Genomic DNA, 21,982 nt, shown 5'->3' with positions numbered 1-21,982 from the left:
ACCATGGCCGAGGGTGGTCACTCAACACTCATGGAGGGGTTCATATTCCATTGCTTACATATTATATTTTGTGCAGCATTGCCTTCCTATCCAGCGGAACCCAAAGATTTCCCTCCTCTTACACTGGTGATTTCTTCCCCAGATAGCTGCCACATCATCTCCAAATTGTATGATGCTTCCTTACAACTGAGGCCCACTGTCATGGAGAGGGCGAGGGCTGCCTGGGAACGTGACTCGGGTATCTATTCTGAAAAAAAACTTTGTGTTACTGTTGCACGCAGACTAAATTTTTTCTGGTAACCACCGTCATATATTGTTACATTATAAGCATCTCAATAGGGCCTATACTACCCCTCAGGTTCTGGCCAAACTCAATCCTACCAGATCCCACTGTTGCCCTTAATGCCAGGATGAATAGGCCAACTTCTCTATTTATCATCGAGTTGTGGTGTGATAGCATCTTATTGGGGGGACATCTATTCTACTCAGTCTCTCATGCTTGAACAACCTCTTGCTCCAGATCCCTTAATGGCTTTGTTGGGATATCTCAAGGCGCTGCCATTAGGACTATGATGTTTTATAGCCATTGCACTACTCCTGGCCAAACATTAGATCTCGCTCTACTGGGGTGCTGACACCCCCCCTTCGGTGCCTGCCTGGCTGAAAGATCTGTCCGCCTGTGACACTACATCTGAACTTTATTCCTTTCTGCAACTGGACATCTCTAGAGCCAAAGATATATGGCAGCTTTTATGTGACCACCTCTTGACACTGGATTGTTCTGATGATGGTGTAACAGCAAACTGAACACTTGCTAATCACTTGATTCTGCAGAAGGCAAACGTCTGATTTGACTTGTGATGCCTTGAAGTTCTGTGCCCAGCTCTTATTATCTCTTGTCTCTACTGTTTCCCTGGCCCTCTATATTGTTTTTTTTTCTTTTTCTCTCCTTAGTTTATTCTAGATGTTCCATTTTTCTCTCTGACTTCTTGTACTCTGAGTGCCACACATGCTAATGTTGTTTATTATTTGGCTTCATTGTTTGTATTTTGTTGAATAAAAATATAATACAGTTTGTTTTTTTAAAGTTCTTCAAATGTTCAAGTGTAGATAATGTATATGAAATGGGCCTAATAAGAACCATACAATTTTAAAGTAATTTATAATGTGTTAGTTGACACCATTTTCATCCAGAAGATCTTCGGGACAGACCTTCAAACCCCTCTATAAATGTGTGCTTATATATTCTGATCATTTAACAATGGTAACGACTAATGTGCTTTGAAATACTCTATTTGAGTAAGTCACAATAAAGGGGTCTTTAATTTTCTTCAATGATTTATTTAACACAGGACAGATAAGATCCTGATTAGACTGGGCTTTGTTGGTCCGTCAGTAATATTTGATTGAATATTAACCATATTTTAGCAATCTAATTCAATCATATGTTCTCTTTTCAGCGCATATCCAGAAGCAGCTCGAGAAATGGGAAGAAGTCAAGTTCCGTGGAGAAAAAGGCAGTGACGGGCACCGAGCACTGGAACGAAAATCATCATCAAATGCAGCCTCAAAAGAACTTTTATGGTAAACCAGGTCTAATATTATGACATGAAGTAGGAATCAGAGTTTGTAGATTCATTGCACCACTCTATAAAGCAGACACTATTCTCCTCTGAGGGTTCATACCTCTTCAAAGGGTATTCCTTATAATGTATTCAACATCAAAATGTATTTTTTTTTAAACTACCAACTATGTAAGAAGGACAGGCTGTCAATTTAAGTAAAGGAATGAAAACAACTGAACTCACTCCTAATTCTTGCACGCCTTCCAGCTTTGTTGACATTAAATTCTCAAGAGCATTATCACTTCACCTATATTCCTCATCTCACTCCTTAATCAATGGGTGTAAGAAAGAACTATTCCCTCTATTAGTTTGCCCGGGTTCATTATTTTGAGTTTTCTCATATTATTCATACATTTTTTTAATGTTTCTCCCCCATCTTACCATAAACCAGCCACACTACTATCAGCCTGTCATTTCTCCTGGCGAGGTAAGTTTTAACCCAACGAGAGAAAATGCACAAAATGACCAAAACATACCTCAGTCCATTACATACTGGTAACGCTATAAACTCCAACTGCATCCTGTTGAACGGTCCTCTTGATCTTCCTAGGTGACTCAGTGTAACTACTGTGCATTTCCCTACTTGCATCTGCTGCCGTGTAACATTTGTCAGCTTCTGCTATCAAATGTCTGTCTGAAGGTCCTAATCATTGAATTTCGGCCGACATACGACTGTCCATGTTAGTGTCTAGCCATGGGTGACAACAAGCTATTTAGCAGCACAGCTCTGCCATCAGCTGAAACCCAAATATCATCCTCATTTATTTTAACACATCTTGCTCTGACCCAGCTTTGCAGGTCTTCTTCTGTCACTTTTTTCTGCAACCTTTAAACTTCCTCCCATGTAACAACAGCAGTTAACAGGAAATTTTGACTTGTTTCATCATTTATATTATTGTTCCACTCTCCATTAATGCAGCTTAGGCCACAATATCTTGCCACTTCATCTACCTACGTATTTCCCAAAGTTACATAATCAGTCAATTTGTTATGAGCAGCACAGTTGACTACAGCAATTTTTGCAGGCAACTGTAATGCATTCAACAAATTATACATGTTGTCGCCATTGCGAATAGGTAATCCAGAGAAAGTCATGAATCATTTCTGGGCCCACAATTGTCCAAAATCATGAACAACAGCAAAGTCTTACTGACTATCAGTGAAACTTGCCACTTTCAGCTGTTCAGAAACACAGCCTGCTGTACTAAGAGAAACTAATTCAGCTACTTGGGCAGAGAGGACTTCTCAAAGCCAGGAAGCATCAATCCCACCTGAGATTCTGCAAAATGCACAACTAACAGCTTACCACTTTTATCTCTTAAACAGGAGCCATCAACAAACATGACATAGTCACTTGAATGGCAGGTCTTGGTGCACAATTCAGTAACATTGAGACTGTCATGCTCAGTATCATCCATATATTGATTAGCATCTTCAATAGGGTTAGGCAAAAGAGTAGCAGGATTCAGGATGGTACAGCTCTTAAGGCTGACATTTAACATGGTGAGAATTACCTGCTCATAATGGATCAAACGTGCAGTGTTGAGATACTTTGTTTTTGTTCAGGCTAACAATATTTCCCGGAGTGGGGTATAAACACCTTCAGAGGGTGGTCCATAATAATCCCTTTGTCCTGATCAATACCGATGTTCAAAGCTGCAACTGCCTTTCAACAACCAGGCTGCGCAGAGGTCACAGGATCAAGTGTGACAGAAAAATAGGCAACAGGCTCGTTTTCATTTCCATACAACTGAGTCAAAAGAGAGAGAGCACATCCTTCATTCTCATAGCAAAATAAAGAAAATCATTTGTTATAATCAGGCATTCCCAGGGATGGGGCACAGCATAGGCTTTCTCCCACCTCTGTGAAGGCATGTATACAGTTGTCATCCAATGATACCGGATCAGACTCTTTTTTGTGACACCTTTGCACACCTTTCTCAATGTGGTGACCTAAATACAGGACTTCTTTCTTGCAATACTGTAATTTTGCTGGGGAACATTTATGTCTATTTTCTCCTAAATGATTCAAGAGAGCAATTGTGTCTCTCCTGCATGATTCTTGAGTATTTTCTGGTACAAATAGGTCAATATTGTAATAGACTAAGATTGAGTGCTAGGGCATTATAAGTAACTCCAAATTATTTTTCAAGATCTAGTTAAAAATGAAAGAACTCTCTGTATACCCTTGTGGAACTCAGCAATATGCCAAAACACGACTGCCAAATCTGAAAGTGAAGAGGAATTGGCTTTCCTCATGCAATGGTATGGAGAAAAATGGTTGACAAAGGACCATCACGGTGAACCATTCTGCTTCGTATGAAATTTGGAATAAAATCAGTGCAGGATTTGGTACCACGGGATAACATGGGACAACAATCTCGTACTCTTTCTCAGGTCCTGGACTATGCGGTACTTTCCATTGGGCTTCTACAGTCCTCGAATAGGAGAGTTATGTGGACTTCCCATTATCTCCTTCAGGATACCTTGTTCAACCAGACAGTTTATCAGGGGTGTTATTCCAGCACTTGTCTCGGGTGTCATGGTATATGATGGAGTTTTTGGGTACACTGCATTTGGTTTCACTGTTATTTTTGCAGTCTCAACTCCTTTAGTGAGTCCTATCCCTGTTCCTGAAAAATTTAAACATTCAAAACTGCAGGTGTCACTGGGACTCTAAATATTCGGGAACATTTTTATATGTCAGCATCGGTTACAATGTGACACGGGTACTGCTTCACAATTGCACAGAGCACATTGTCATCATTTGTCTGTCTTGCAATTCCTCGGGGTGTGCAACTGATAGAACAATTTAATTTACATAATAGGTTGCATCCAAACAAGCTTACAGGACAGACCAGAAATTGGTGCTCATCTTCAAATGAACCTATTTTTACAAGGACAGATTCTGTTACAGGGTTGGTCAGTTGATTATTAGTGGCTCCTACATCATGAATTCTTTTTTCTTGAAAGGAGCAAATCCAGTACTTCTGCTGTCTTGAAAGTGGAGCATGTAGCCCCAATGTCAAGCAGGAATGAAACATGGTGACCCATTACATCAGCATTTACATAGGGACCACGTTAATATACTCCTAAGGATGCAAATAGCATGCAATCCTCATCATCTGCACTATATACCTGAAGAATTTCTGAAAATTCCTCATCACTAAGTTCCATTTGGGGAAACTGTGATGGCAACTGAGTTACATTTGCATTTGAAATTTGATTTAGATTCTTTTGGGGAACAACCACTTGTTGTTGAGTCATCGGGGCTTGCAGGTTCTGAATCTGCTGTCCTTGGGGACACATTTAGATTCTGCATTCAGGGTCTTTGAACTCTCTCAATTTGAACCTGATTATTGCCTGGTACTTGAGCAACTCCATTATTCTGCACTTGATTATTCACATTAATTAGGGGACACTCCCTTCCACAATGGCCCAAATTTCCACATGCGTGACACAGATTAGTTCTCTTCAAAGCCTGGACGTCAACAACACCTGTCTGATCTTCCTGAACACATCATCCTTTACCTCTAGGCTATGGCATTCATTCCTTGCTGTTGTACTCCTTGCATACCACTAGTCTTCACCATCATCTGTGGGCTTTGACTAGCGTTCTGTGCAGCTTTTAGCTTCATGACCATAACTTTTTCCTTCAACTCTTCATGCTTCAATACCAATTCATCACTGCAGTATTTTGCATACTGCAGGACTTAATCAATTGGTTTGTTCTGCCAACAAATCAGATGCTGCTGAGTCCTCTCACTTATATCTGGCTTCAGGCCTTGCACAAATCTGAACACAAAATGACCCATATCTTTAGCTTCTATTGTTTTAGTACCACTGAAACATTTAAAAGCCTGCTGCAATCTCTCATAATAGGCTTGAATTGCCTCCTTCGATTCCTGTATCATCTTGATAATCAATGTCTTTTGGCGACACTTTGTTTTTTAAGAACTCAATTACCTTGCAATCCCTTTTCATCACTTTTTCAGATGGTGCAACCGTTACTGGGTCTCTCTGGGGTTCACGGTCTGGCCAATCAAAATTAACTTTACATTCAGTCCACAAATCATTCGGAACAACAATGTCAAACCACATTTTCTAGTCCTCCCACAGGCACTTTGATAGTTTCACAAACCTTTCTGTCTGCTTGTACCATTCCACTGGTTTCTCTATCAACCTCGGGTAATCATTTGTGAATGACAAAATATCACTCCTATTCCATGGTACTTGAACATAACCTCCCCCTGGACTTTCTCTCACGGGCAGCATTTTTACATTGGCCTCAACTTGATTTGCTCGTACCAGACGAACATCTAGATTTGCTTTCTTCTGATCTCTTTTCTGTGTGCATCTACCTTTCCAGTTCTCTATAACTCACCATTTCTGAACACATGTAATTAATTCCTTAATGTGCACTTTCATTCCAGGATACCTCATGTTGATGATATCTTTTGTACTAAACCTCAACCTGTAACTTCTTTTTGAGGGCTTAGATTTTTCCAAATCCATATCATATTTCTCAGCTACTTCAGCTAATCTTTCATAAGCCTGTCCCGCACGTTGAGTAATGCCTTTGCACATGTACCGCAGTTTGTCTTCTGTGTAGGTTTCCAATTGCTGTGTCTAACCTTCCTAATGTAAATTCGTTTAATTCCAATTTAAATCTTGGTCATTCAGTGATCTAGCTCTCTCTGGGGTCTTTTTTTGTTCTCACATCACAGTTTGTTATATCTGACTCAAATTATTCAACCAATCAATCAATTGTTGTGCTGTAAACTAACATGATTATTCTGTGTTACTTCTGTTCTTAACCCCTTAGCTGCTGGGCCCTTCCCCCACCCAATGCTCAGCCCTTTTTTGGCAATTTGGGGTAGTTCGCGCTTAGGCCCCCATAATGTTTTGTCCACATAAGCCATACACGCCAAATTTGCGGCCTTCTTTTCCAACATTCTGGGGATTGTAAAGGTAAATAGAGTTTGCGGGCTCTACTTGAGGAAACCAAGAAATTTGCCAAAATACAGCTAAAATGTGTTTTTTTGGGAAAAATTGGAAAAAAGTGCTGCAGAAGAAAGCATCTGTTTTTTCCTGCAAATGGCACCAACAAAGGATTTGTGGTGCTCAATTCACCATCCTCCCAGCTTTCAATAACAGGCAGACTTGAATCAGAAAACCAAAATATGCAACACCGCTTTGGCATTTTACTGGGACATACCCCATTTGTACTATTTTTTGTGCTTTCGCTTTCATCCTCCTTCCAGTTAGTGAAAGAAATAGGTGGGAACCCAATGGTGAATCCCAGACAGCCAAACAGTTCTGGAAAGTAGACAACATTCTGAATTCAGCAAGGGGTCATTTATGTAGATCCTTTAACCTTCAAGATTTTCCTACAGAAAGTAACACTTGAAATGAAAAAATATTGAAATTGAGTTGAAAAAAACTGCACTTTTCGACTACGTTTTCTTCTATAACCTTTTTCAACTATGATAGATTTTTCAAAACAATATACTGCTTTATTTGCTGGACCCTTGTGGTTGCGGGTACATATAGGTCTTGTGGGTTTGATCAAAAACTCAAGCCACTCGGAGAAAATAAATGAGCTTCACCTTGCAATAGGTTTTCATTGTATATCGGCTATAGAGCAATTCATTTGGTAAAATATAAAGAGTGAAAAATAAGTACCAAGTAAATCTATGTATTTCCAAAATGGGCCCAAAATAAGGAGTTTATAAACAGTGGTTATTTGCACATCTCTGAATTCCGGGGTCTCCATACTAGCATGCGAATTACAGGGCATTTCTCAAAATGACTTCTTTCTTACACACTGTCTTACATTTGGAAGGCAAAAATGTAGAAAAAGACAATTGGCAATTACACTTGTTCTTCAATTCTGTGTTCCCCAAGTCTCCTGATAAAAATGGTACCTCACTTGTGTGGGTAAGCCTAGTGCCCGCAAAAAAAAAGGATTGCATGAGGGCTACGGTTGACCCTGGAGTGATTCATTCCTGATGCAGGCACTAGGCACAGGCACACAAGTGGGGTTGTGTTTTGATCAGGACAAGTGGGGAAACACTGGGTGGAGGAGTTTTGTGGATCCCTGCACATTTCGGAAGGACAATCAATGTTTCACCTTTGCAGGGTATTCTGGGTAAGAAAACGCTGCGGTATCCAAACATGCCTCACTTCCATGGACTGCCCCAGGGTGTCTAGTTTTCAGAAATGTCTGGGTTTTGTAGGTTTCCCTATATGGCTGAAGAGCCCAGGCCAAATACACAGTTGACTGTCTTACAAAACCAGGCTGTTTTGTGGTAGGTAATTTTGATGTCTCCACAATCTGTTTTGGGCACTTCCCTGTCGCAGTCACTTGCCCACCACACGTGTGGCAACGTTTTTCTCTGGAGATTTAGTGGAAGGCATGCGTAAGGAACCTTTACTAATGACTCCCATGACAGCCAACTGAGACTCAGGAAGACATGTTTTACATGTGCCTTTAGTGCACTCACTGTGCTAAACCCAACTCCTTCCAGTTTGTGGATGCAAGTAGGGAGTGTTTGAGTATGCTATGGGAGGCCTATTCCTCGAACTGAGTGAGCATATCTACCTTTGAAACTAAGGCAGACATGATGGGGACTTTTTCTGATGTTCCCTAAAGAGAAAGCCATAGACTGTGAAAAAGGGTAGTGTTTGGCACACAGGGTAGTCCATGAGAACATAACATATGTCCCAGACAATATTATGTGCAGTGCTGTGACTGTAATGCAATTATCATACAGCAAATTGAACATCAACTAAGTTCTGATGGAGGATGAACATGGCAAGTAGGTCAAACATTGACCTATACGTGTCGTTGTCCTTCAATGCTGGGGTGGCACCAATGGGTTTGAATCCATAGGTGTAGATGATGTGCATCTGTACTATCTTTACTATATGCCTTCTACCTGTGCAATATCCCTGTGAAAGCACACCTACCATAAGCTTTTCTTACCTGTTCATGTTTCTGTCCTCAAAGAACTGTCTAATCCTATATAATTGCTAGGTGAACCTATACTAATACCTTCCGCCATTAGCTACTTCAAGCCCAAGAAAACATGTCTTTCAAGTTCCATCAGCACACTTACTGTGCTAAATCTAACTCTTTCCAGTCTGTGGATACAAGTTGGGGATGTCCGAGTATGCCTTGGGAGGTCTATTCCTCAAACTGAGCGAGCATATCTACCGTTGAAACTAAGGTAGACTTGCTGGTGAATACATCCTAAGGTCTCTAAAGTAAAAATTCAAACAAATATCTTATGGGGCTCATTCACCAACACTTCTACTTTTGCTTTGAAAGTGAAGCTACAAATTGAGTTTTCACACTTTCAAACAAGTGGAAATGTTGGTGAATATGTCTGACAGGACATTTATTTGACTTATTACACTTACTCTGGTTCTCGTTGGCAATCATGGTGGCCCTTGTGTAGCATACATAAGCTCCCTACCAAGCACTTCAAAATTCAGTCATGCCTTTAACATTGTGCCACACAGGGTACTCCGTGACAATGTGGCCTATGCTCTTTCCACTAGTATACGTAATGTGGGGACTATAAAGCATGTTAATCGAACAGGGCACCTACCACATTCTGACGGTGGGTATAGGTGTCAAACAGGCCATAAGGAAGTCCATGATTTCCTGAAATAGATGAAGTAAAATTCTGTGGCTGCTTGCCTAACAAAGCAGTGGCCCAAGGGTGTTTAGTATCCATGCACAGCCACTGAAAGGTTTACCCAACGGCAGCTCCACCTCAGTCAATCTCCCAGACATATGAGGTGGAGGCTACTGCTTCTGTAACAGCAGTGAGGCTTTCAATTGCAGACAACTAGAAGTCAAGGAAAGTCATGAGCCTTCCTGTGGTTGTCTGATGATAAACAACATAAGCATTGTATGTTGCCATCTCGATCAGGTGGGTAAACAGTTTCTTGTACCAAGTGCAAGTTTTACGACACGCATTGTATGGTTGAAGAACCTGGTCATTCTTGTCCACTCCATCCATGTACTTATTGTAATGTAATCGAGTATACAGGTGGGCTTGTGGACTTCAGCCATCTGACCCCACACCGTGATAGGGAAATGCTCTCATTATGAATTGTAGTGAGCACGTATACATCACGCCTATCCAAGAACTTGACTGCGAGCAGTTTGTTGGAATGCAACACAGTACTCTGGGGTTTCTGGAGCTTCTTGCAAACAAGCTTCTGCGGCAATCCTTTGCGGTTACAATGAACTGTACTGCAGGCTACAGTGCCAGCTTTGTAGAGCTCATTGACAAGCTCTATTCCTGTATTGAAATTGTCCACATAAAGGGTATAACCTTTGTGAAAGAATGGCTGGACAAGTTCCCATACAATCCTACCTGTGTCCCCTAACGCAGGAGGGCAACCTACAGGGTTTTTGGGATTGAGCCCTTCCTTGTATGCACTCTCAAGCTGTACAGATAGCCAGAAGAGCTCTCACACTGCATGTGCAGCTTGATTATACAGCGAGGTCTTTTGCTCGCAATGCACTGTATGAACAGCAGACTCATCAACTTCTATATTCTTTCCAGAAGTATAGATCTCTGGCAACTTGCAGACAAATGTTCCACAACAAGCCGAATTTTGAACAACTTGTCATGGTCTGGATGGTCCCGGGGCAATGCAGCAGAATTGTCATTGAAATGCGGCATGTGCTGCAATAACAAAATAAATCTCTGCTCATGTACAGTGCGAAGATGGAGGTTACCCAAACCGTGCCAGTCATCTAGTAAGACTGCAAGGTGAGTTTCTGCATTAGCCCTATTGTGAGCGTAAAACCCAAAAATATCTTCAACTCTGTCAGCGAATTGGGAGTCCACTGGTGTGCCCTAGGACGGGGCCCTAGAGTGCCTTCAGACTCCCTCAGAAATTGTTCTGCAATCAAATTTGTTTGCTGCACAATTTGATGAAGGAAGTCAACATCCAAAAAGAGATGGACGTAGCCGACTTGCAAAAAGTTGGCTGTATCAACTTTACATCCAGCATCACAAGTAAAAGGTTGAATTTGAGGCTGAACTAATCAGGAGGGCTGCCAGGAGAGCACTCTCTATGCACTTGCCACCACGTGCACCTGCTCTCTGGATTAAACTAACCCACTGTTGTCCCGCTGCACAGACTGTGCTTGAGAAGAGACAGCACAACTGTTCTCATCGTCTCCCTCAGAATCACTGGAAGAGGTGTCATCGGATGGGACGCCAACTGAAAAATGACTCCCAGATTCTGCCCTATTGTCCTCTCCCTCAGATGCTGTCTCAGTATCTGCAGTCTCCGAGCTGTCCACCATAACCCAAGTTACGACTTCAGCAGCAGTCATCCAACGAGACGCAATCTCTGCTAATGGCTAAAGTTTCCCTCTAAAACACTAGCCTACATAGAAGCCAGATAGTGTCACAAAATTGCTCATGGTGTGTGTTTGTGTGATGTGTGCAACAGTAAATGTCAAGTCACCTTTCCTTCGCTTCTTCTCTGAATCAGCAGATTCTCTGAAGACACTGAAATAAGCAAAAAAGACACACAATTACTTCACCTTACCTCATACCCATCATCACAGGCTTTAGTGCTGGTAGTACCCAGTGAGACAGTCATTTTTGGTGCTTCCCCTCCCATGACCTCCTACTCTAATTCCCTCACTACCACCCAGCAAAAGTGCCACTCATCTCTCCATAGCCCCCCTCGCACATACATTTCATTTGTTTTAAAGCGCAGGTGACACCTGGCTTTACTAATCCACTCAGCAAAATAGATATCTATCCTTTGCTGCAGGCATATAAACCATCTGTGCTACTTTATGGCATCAAAACTGCCACTAGACAAAAGACAGATTTATTTCTATATAGAGAGAATCTATCTCTAGAAAAAAAAAAATATATATATTTTTAAAAATGCCCCCATGGAGGGCGGGAGTGGGTGGCGGCCCATTTACACTGGGGCCGAACCCCCAAACGAGATCCCTGGTGCCTAGGGCCATTTCAGGGCCATGGATTGCAGCCGCGCTGTGATCCATGGCCAGAAAACAGTGCCAGGAAGGCATGGAAAGAGGAGCCGTTTTGGCCTTTTTTTCCCCCCCGAGTGGAGAGAGGAAGCTTGCCTGCTCCTCTGAACCTCCGATGTGGAAAACGGTGACGTCAGCGTGCCACGTTACAGACGGATGGGGGAGATGCAGAAGTTCGTCCACGTCTCCTGGGAAAAAAAATCCTCCGATGCATTGCACTGGAGGATTTTTAAAACCTCTCCTGGCATCAACCGTTTAATGAATGTGCATTGCTTCCATACTTACCTGAAGCTTACAATGGAAAAACTGGACCTTAGTTACAGGAACTGTTAACGCAACTGGACCAACATGATTTGTCTGATTCTGGGGCATTGTCATTCCCACACTCTGTCCTGTTAAGACAGTGCTGGTTTGGGTTGACAAAACATTTGATATTGACTGACCTGGAATGAACAGTTGCGCAGGTTGATTCGGAATAAAGTTTGGCACAGGTGGATTAACATAAGGTGCTTGCACTATATGGTTCACATTAGAATTTGGTACAATCTAATTCACAATAGGACTCGGTACAGGCTGAACGGTGTTAAAGCTCTGAACTGGTTGATTTACTTCAGGAATTTGTGTCACTGAACTAGCAGGCATACCAGGTGCTATCTGATTCGGGGTTTGTGTGACTGGAGCAGTAGGCACATTTGGGCTTACATTTTGTGCTGATCACTTCTTGCGCTTACCTCAACTGAATGGTACAGAGGTGGACGAGTTAACAAAATCCTGTTTATAAACTCATCATCTGAATCACTCTAATATGTCACCATCTTTTTATCATCTGTTGTTGCTCTGCTTTTCCTGTCTTTCTCTTAGTCTTGTCTTTAGTGCTTTCTCCATCTTCACTAAAAATAGCTGGATACAATCTAGCTCCTTCATTTATGTCTGATCTCCAAGCTTTCTGCTCTTTATCCCGTCTTGCCTCGGCAACTCTCTTTAAGGCATTCTGCACTCTAATTTCGTACTTGGCTTTCAGTTTCTGTCTTGCTATGTGTTCCCAAACGTTAAGGCCTTTAAATAGTGCAGGTTTCTGAAGCAGTTTCATCTCGTAAAGCCTTCGCCTCAGATTATCTAGAATCCCTAGATTAAAAATCCCATAATGGGAAAATGCTAATGCACCTTCTTTCTTAGTAATCTTGCACCACTGTACAATCCACACACATGCATGAAAACCTTTTTCGGATGCTACACAATAACATAGTGTTCCTTTGGGCGTGGTTTCTATACCCTCTCTACCTGGAATAAATACATCTCCTTTCAATGCACTTTCTAACACTTGAAAGAACTTAATTTTCAGTCAAATTCTATAAATCACAATAACTTTTCATTTGAATCAGGGAGTAACTTCAATCCGACAGTCCTTTTCTCTCAATGATTTCAACCAATAACAACGCAGCACTGTCCACCAATAGCAGCACAGCTTCACACCAACCAACTATACCAGCACAACACACAATGATATTACACCTGCTCTTTGCAGCAATGCATTCACAATTGTCTCTCACCCAATTGCTCACACACACCTAATGCATAATATTGCAAGCAAAGACCAACAACCTGTTTGCATACTACAGGATAGGAACTCAAACACTTCAAAGCAGTATGGAGATACACTTTCTGACAATAGCTTTCACAATTACACAGCCCTCACTCCGGTTGATACTAATCCTCCATGTGCACTCAAGATTCACTTAATACTAACTAAACCCTAACTCATTCAAGTCAGTGACGTCTCATGACAAGCACCTCACTGCAAACAAATTTACCTTGTGCGTTATCCCAGGATCTTAGGCCCCTATGTATCCGTCAACAACAACAGCAACAACTGCAGACATTTTTTTTTAGCAACAAGCACGACATTCACACAAGTATAAAGACTCTGCAAAACACTTCACAACATCACACCTTTCCACAATCTTCAGGCCAAAAGCAATGCAAGTGCAAAGCCCTATTAATATTCACACATCCGTCTCTCGCAGGAACGACGCTGAAACTTCATCAGTCTTCGGAACAAAACATGAGACAGAACTCGGGGTGGGTAAAATTTGGACTGGGCAATGGCATGGAACCAATCCTATTCAAACTACTACTAGATGTGTCCACCTCTCCTGGGTCAAAACATCCATCTGCTACCAGGCCTGCTGGTGCATTTCTTCCTGCGCAGGAATCAGTTTGTGACAACGTCAATGGATCTTTGGGCCCATCATAAGGGTGTGGAAAACAAATCATCAAATTTCAATACAAACCAATTCAATTCACAGTACGACTAATGTGGCCATACAAGGAAAACTCCAGTCAGGAAAAAAACTAAGGGGTTTTATCACAAACTTAAACTCAGTGTCATGTAGACAGTTCTCAAGACCAAGTTAGAAAAATACAGTATCACCAACAGTTGACCAATGTGACTAAATAAATTCAGGTGAACTAACCTTATGTGAACTAGGCACTCTACAAATACAATACAGAATATCAGTAGAATTATCTCTCTCAGTTTTAATAAGCATTGAGGCAAATTAAACCATCTAGCTTTCGCTAATTTAGGCAAGGGAAAAACTAAATATTAATCAATCATGGATTAACATGAGCTGGGCGGAATACATGCGGGCAAAAGACAAAAAGAACGAAAAGGGCAAAAAACTATTTGGATAAAATAATCTCGGGCAACAGGAGCATAAAGCAATATCACAAAATAAAATGATGGACGGAGTGTTTAAACTTTTCAAACACTCACCCCCAGTTTGACATTGTTCAGCATTCCGTCCATCACTTGTTCTTTTTGCACTAACTAGAGCAGGCAAAAGGGAAGTAAAAAGGGAAGGTGTCAGCATTTCAGAAGCTCTATCAAGAGTCTTCTTCTTTGGGTTAAGGGAAAGATCTCTAAGTCTCAGTAAGGCATTTAAAAAAAGGACAAGGGAACGGAGAAATGTACCTCTCAAGAGTCCAAGGGGTTTAGCAAGCAGTGCAGGATGGCAGAAAGGATTCTGAAAGGGGTAATGCAGAATCGGCATCCGTTTTAAGTCCAGTTGGGGAACGCTATTTTAACATTTATAGGGCAAGATTTCTCAGGTTTGTCATGAAAACAATGTCTATCTGTACTCTTCCATCCAGGTTTGCAACAATTGTATATTTTGTCAGTCCACAGTCCTAAATGTTCCTTCCTTAAGGACAACTTCCCAGGCAAACTATGTGTAAAACAATGTACATGTATTACCAAGCTAGCATTCTCATGAGAACAAAATCTGGAAGAAAAGTTCAAGTTAGAAGATAATGACATTTTCTACACATTCACGAATACAGGGCCTTACAGGCCTTACTTAGGGTAATGCAAGTGAATTAAAACAGTACATTAATACATTCAAATAAAACATGTCTAATACGCAAACGATAAATTCAACATCAAAGAACTTTCATTGGCATTTATTGTTATAATAAATTCAAAACGAAGTAGCTCTGCTAATACATTTCTGTCAATATGAGGCAGTACTACACTTCTCCATTTTTGTATACAAATTTAAAACACTTTTCTTCAGAAAACTAATATCGTTTTAATGCAGACTATCAGTTTATACTCTAAAATATATCATAGTAACGGATTAATTCACCAAACGTGAAAGTGAATCTCTTTACCACAGGAGTTTTGATCAGTTAGTCTAGAGTGAATGGACTGTAGTATGACTTCTCAGTGCTCTCTTTACAGTCAAACTATTAGTACTTTGGTTAACCTAATGTATTACCTGCCATGTATAGATCATCATTGTGACATGAGGGACCATACTAAAGTTTGTGCTACATCAATACCATGTCTAAAGGAGTGAGCACAAGCACTTTAGCAATAGTTAACAGTTTTAAGGGTGCAGAGTCCTAAAAACCACCAAAACTGGTTCAGAAAACAGGCAGGGTGATGGCAAAAAGTTTGGCGGTGATCCTGCAGAGAGGGCCCTAATAGCGATGAAGTTAGTTTCCTTATTTATAGAAAAAATAAATATAATCCAGTAATTTTGAAATGAGGACGCTCTTTTCCAGGCACCATTTGTACCGTGTATTATGGTTGCAGAAGTCCTCATATGTTTTTTGTTTTATATTAAGAATCCCTAACCACTGAAGCAGATAGGTTTGACTTGTGTTTTACAAATCATCAAAATAAGATTGTTAAATGATGCGGTTCATGAGAAAATATGGTTGAGCGCTTTCACTCTGTATTCCTCATGGCAGGCCAGAGCTTTTAGCATTTTTCAAAATATGTACTTTCTGTACTTTGCGTGATTTATCCCTGCAGGTGTTCTCACATATTTCTGCAGCTGTTTCTGTTTTTACAGATGATAAAATGAAGTCCATGAAAAACAGTGGCTGTTTTGAAGACACTGACCCAGCATTCTGGAATAGCTATCAATGATGCAGTAGTACAGGCCCCCCAGGAAGGAGGGGTCCTCTGCAATTTGATTTGCGAAACTCTACTGATTTAGTCCAAAAATATGACATCTCAAAAATCATATCTTAAGCAAAAGAATTCTCCATCCTCTGAGCATTAATTAGCTGGTGATAATATTGGACCCAAATATCACATCCATTACACCCTTTCAGTGTAATTACACACGCATTCAAAAATATTGCACAAGCTCCGAACACTTACAACAATGTGACCCAAGTTCTGTACATCATTGTTACATAACTAACATATACTCTATTCCACGGGGGTACTTCTGTTTGTACTTACACACTGCTTCAATGTGCAATCTATTAGACGTTTCCATAAATATATTTCAGTGGCCCTCTGCACAGAAATTGTGGCTGTAATTCACTGCTTACCTGCTGACCTGGGGCCAGTTTTGCTGCTTGCTGTGGGGCCCATGCACCCTCGCTAAAACAGTGGACTGCACAAGTTCCTTCAATTTAGGGCCAGCCTCACTAGCATTTTACGACATGGTTGCGGCAATTTTGTGTCACATCCGTAACACATAATGCTAGAAACCCACATAGAAAGAGGAAAATGCCTCGAAAGATTGTTTTTGTGCAGGAAGGTATCAGTTCCCACACAAGGAGAATTCTTCTTGTAACACAGGGATCCTTTCACTGTTGTGCTAGGGTGCCTGCAATGGCGCAAGGATGCCTGATTGCCATATTTTAGTAGATAAGGTGCAATCCTGCTCTCTCCCCTTGTCAGAAAGCCGCACAGCAAGCTGCGTTGCTACACTGCGTTGTGTGAAGGGTTAATAAACCTGTCCCTTAGAGTATAACTTTGGCAAACCTAACAGCACCTATGGGAGTGGATTTACACTTGTGCTCATATTTCACTAATTCCCCTCATCACCCTCTCCATCTTCAGTTTCTCAAGGAAGTTTCCTTTTTTCATTGCATCGTTGACTACATCTGTGTTGTATTTCCTACACTATTTCTCTTCCCAATGTTTCTTCCTAGTTTGTTGATCTTTTAACTCCCCCATCCCCCATAATGTGTCCCATATGTCACTATAAATTCAGGGGTGTTAGTCCAGTGTTAACAATACCTGGAAATCCTATTAACTCCAGGCATGCGTAATTTGCCGCATCTCCAGATTGAAAACTGAGAATCTCCTGGATTACAGTGCAATTATTCATTCCTGGTCATATCCTCGGTCCGATTCCCTTACAATTCCTCATTTGGTGCATCATTGGTAGATGACATCTATGACACAATATATCAGGCGATATTCTGACAATAGTCTTGTACCACAACACTTATTGCAATCGATTAGTTTGATTTTTAAATATAATTTTTGTTCTTCCAAAAATGAATGTATTATTTCAAGAATCAATTATTTTTTTCAAGAATCAAGTATGTTTTTGTCATTAATGAAGTTGTGAACTGATTAATTTATGCAATGAATTGGTTTTATTTTTCCTAAATGGACCTTTTCAGGTGAAATAGAGCAACTTGCAATTCACTATGACATAAACAGAGCACCCAGATAAACCTATACGTTGTTGTGAAAATTAATTGTGACATCTATTTTGAGGGCATGTCATTTAGGGATCAATAAATGTTGCAGGTACAACCCTTCTGCTCTGTGGAAAGACCTCTACACCTGCCCACATCACGCCTGATATTGTCAGCTTTTGGTTACGATTTTTCCTTATTAATAGTTCTTCGAAGATTTCAGAAACCTTGTAAAATTAGAACATTGGAATGTTGGGAACTGCATTGGAGACAATCGAGTGCTCTGGGCTTTTACTGGCTGGTAAAAGCCCGGAGCGTCAACATTCCAATGTTCTTTGTTTACAGCAACAGCTGTGAACAAAGACCTTATGGACCTCCTTGAGAACTTTGTTTTATTTATTAGAACATTTTTCCCTCTAGTGGCAGAATGTTCTAATAGCCTTATAGCCCATCGTAACTTGGCTATACCGGCAATTGAAGTCCGGCTCCCTTAATAAAGGCCCTCACCTTCCGCTTTAACACTGGAGCGTGCCTTTAATGGCCGGTATTGCCCGCTATGGCGGGCTCTAAGGCTGTGTTAGTAAACTCACCCCGGAATGTACAGCAGTACCCTGTTATAATTTAGTATAATTGGATTTACATTATACTAGCAGTACCATCCATTAAGGCAGTGGCACATAATTGCAGCACTCTTGATTGTACCTCATTTTCTACCACAGTTCTTCTCATTAGCAAATCAATTTTCATGGTAACAGGGCATGGCAAGCAAGATGCACATGAATAATACACATTGGCCAAGCGATCAAACTTTTCACAGAATGGGAGTTTTGCAGTTTGATTGTGCCCCCCCTTGAGAGGAGACAAGGATACCGTCTCCCTGGGTGACAGGCAGCCATGGTTGACCAGTATATTAGGTCGCATTTAGCCACAAACATCATTTCACAAACCAGGGTGATGGTGAAAGCAGAGCTGGGACACAATGCTTCAAGTAATTGCCGTAATTACTATTTTACCCTTGCATCCAACAGACATCCCTGCTAACTAACCAACCCACTGCCTGCTTAATGCAACCAATGTAATGTTAACAACAAAATAAGCAGTGTAGAGAATCAAATAAGCAATACATGACGGAAAGTGGCTTTCTCTGAACTGCTGGAGCTGGGCATTCATAAAGAGACACCGACCAACATGCACACCTGTTGCCTAACTATGGTAGCAAAGCTGATTCATCCACAGTGTTGGGGCACAGCCAGTCTGAGGATTGCTTTGCTCTTTTGTTTGCTCCATTAATTATGACAATTTTCTTGGCCATGTTAGCCATGTCCACGGCAATTACTTGAAGCGTTTCCAACTTTATTTCAAATGTTTGTGATTGCCACGCAAGAGCATTTCTGGCTGCCATCAGGAAGGTGTTGATGGACCTAAGGAGGGTATCCAGTGCATACCCTCCAGAAAGTTCAAATGGCAGAAAGGCAAATTGTTTGTCTCCGACTAGGGTGGCGTTTCCATTCCAGATTTGTTCCCTACCTGGGGGTAACCTAGTGTTTGATTGACCTCTCTTGCTTCAAGGTCTTCCGAGGATACCACATCCTCCTGGAGTGCTGCCTCCTTCATGCACCGGGGGCATATAATGGACTTGCGCAGTAGTTAGGACCCTGCGAGAAGCTAAGGGATTTGGGAGACACATGGGTACGTTGCTTACATCCTTCCTCATCTGAGGCGATGAGTGGAGGTCTAGTGAAGTGGATAATAGCTCCATGACTAGCGAGACCCGCACGGGTGAGTAGCGCGCTTTAGAAATGTTAATGATTTGATGACTGAGATTGTTCCACCGAGGTCTCCTAGTTTTGAGCAGGAGCTGGACATTTTCCTTCACCTGGAGTGCCCTCCTTCCTTGGGTTTCCTTGAGGCCGACTGTGTAGACTGTGAGGAAAGGGCCTGAGATCTAGGCTGCTCGGCATCTCCCACAAGGTTTGTGCCTTTGTTCGTCTTCTTAAAGGAGGCCAAAATCCCCACATCTTGATATTTATTGTTACCTTCACTGCTCTGAGGATCGGCCCGGTTGGACCTAGAGGCTCACCTGGCCCTGCTCATTCCGGCCTGTGCTGGCACTCAGGTGCGGGAGTGGTGTCCTGGGCATTTCTGTGACCTTGCCATCTCCATTGCCTTTGTTACTCGTCCAAAAGTTCACAAATCAGTACAAACAGACAATAAGGAACTATCACTGGTTCAATTAGCTCCGCACAGCCTTGCCGATAAACCATGCACAACCCCCAATGCAAATAAAGTAGCACCAAACAGCAAAGTGGTATCCTACCCAGACAGCATAGCACGAGGCAGCGACAAGGTGGGGGATCTCCCTTCAACAAAGAATCCTCACTCGGAGAGTGAAGAAACACCTAAGGAAATGCCAGAAGCATTTGTATTTGTATTTATTTATAAAGTGCATTCCGGCCATAGCATCGAAGTGCTGCCAGAGAGAGAAGCAAAAGAATGCAGTAAAAGTGCAAAACAGCCACACAGCAAAAACTGCGGCAGATTACAGGGCAAAAAGCCAGGTTTTAAGCTGTTTCCGGAATGGCAGGAAGGCTTCTAATTTCCTGATATGTAGCGCAAGATTATTCCACAACTTGCCAGCCACAACGGAAAAAGCCTTGTATTCCCACTTAGATTTCCTGCAGCGGGGAACCACAGGCAGGTGAAGGCCGGCTGGTCTTAAATGGTGGCTGGCGTATACCACCTTAAAGTGGAACAAAAATATCTGGAGCTCTGGGGATGTAAAGCCTTATAAGTGAGAGTTTTAAAGGAAATATGCTTCCCTAAGGGCAGCCAGTGCAGGTGCCTGAGGCTCTCACTTGCAGAAGCCATCCTAGGGAGATCTCGCATTAGGCGAGCTTCAGTGTTCTGAATGAGTTGCAGCTTATGAAGGAGCCTTGATTAACATTCAACAGTAAGGCATTACAGTAGTCAAGTTTGGACATAACTGGAACCAGTACAACAGAAGTCCTGAGATCCTTGGGGAGGAAGGGTAAAATTGTCTGATGGATTTTGATCATCCAGAAACAGATGTTAATGAGTTGATTGACCTGTAAGTCAAAAGACAAGGAGCTGTCAAACAAAATCCCTAAATTATTGGCAACAGGTCATGGAGATGGCAGGTCCCCGCAAGATTGTGGCCACCAGCTTGCACAAAAAAGCATGACAAAAGGTAAACAATGAGAATGGTTACACTGACTACCCGTTTGGGGGTACCGCAAAGACAATGACAATGTTATAAAAGCAGTTCATCTACCAATTATTGCTGGTCCAGTTCTACCACTATTTCCAATATTTCAAACAGGAATATGACATCTAGCTCAGCCGAAGGAAGCAATCATGGCTATCATGCTAGTAAACAAGCGGACCCACTCAGCGACTGCTCAGGATGAGCACTGACTACCTCTTCCCCAGGGAGAGTCTGTCCCAGGGGAAGATGTTGTAAGTTCTACCCATGCATCAACAAACTAGCTAACCTACCCACAGGATGCCCGGGCCTTGCTTGCAGCCACTCAGGGACTACCGGGGAAACTTCCGGACCCCCAAGGCTGGTCAGGCTGGGTGCTGCACATGACCAGGATGTCCAGATCTGCCACCCAAGGCTGGGTTACCTGCCTTTAGGCAACTCACTGAAAGCAGGGTGGAGGTATTGGGCCAACCTTGAACTGTCCTTTGAGCATGCCCCCAGGGCCACACCTGAACAGTATACCCTGGCAATTCCTGCAAATAAGCAGGTCGCAGAACAAATAAACTCTACTGCATCAAAAATCAGTAGAGTAGATAATACGGGGGGGGCAGATGAAAATAGGCGAGACCGCGATGCCGGAGACACCACAAAGAGGACATACAACTGCAATTCACCTGGTACAAGGGAATCTGTGCAAAGATCAGAAACTCCTCCATTAATTCGAACACTAGGGCCCCCGAGTTGATGTGGAACCACTAGGGGCATCCTCAACTCGCCCATCTCGAACAAGGGCCCAATGGGATGCACCCTTAATATCAAGCCTCAGTATTGTAGGAGGGGGTCTCACCCAGAAAACAATATTCACACTGCCAGAGGCAATATGGACATTGTTAACAGAACAGACATCTTAACACTGTTACAACATTGTCAGCGATAACCAGCAAGGATATAATCCGGGTACAGTTTTACTTTATCACCCCGGACTCTGGTAGAGAATCAACCATTATAACATGGCGAGACACTAACACAACACAATTGTGCACAGTTGAAAAGCCCAGTTTGCAGAATTGGGACTCCAAGCGCAGATAACAGACGAAGAAAAATATCCACACATCTTAAAGGTACCATCCA

General features: G+C 42.0%; 1 protein-coding gene across 3 annotated transcripts in view; it reads left to right on the top strand.

Moving 5' to 3' along the window:
* The window catches only part of PEX5L (peroxisomal biogenesis factor 5 like), a 746,879-nt gene that overhangs the window by 562,604 nt on the left and 162,293 nt on the right, over window positions 1-21,982 (top strand). For all 3 annotated transcript variants that reach the window (XM_069213089.1, XM_069213088.1, XM_069213087.1), the window contains one exon: window positions 1,461-1,584. In XM_069213089.1, coding sequence (XP_069069190.1) covers window positions 1,461-1,584 — 124 coding nt within the window. The remainder of the gene's footprint in view (window positions 1-1,460; window positions 1,585-21,982) is intronic.

This window comes from Pleurodeles waltl, chromosome 11 (genome assembly GCF_031143425.1).
Source record: "Pleurodeles waltl isolate 20211129_DDA chromosome 11, aPleWal1.hap1.20221129, whole genome shotgun sequence".
NCBI classification, from domain to species: domain Eukaryota; kingdom Metazoa; phylum Chordata; class Amphibia; order Caudata; family Salamandridae; genus Pleurodeles; species Pleurodeles waltl.
The sequence above is the reverse complement of the archived record's forward strand: the minus strand, read 5'-3'. Positions and strand labels throughout refer to the sequence as shown.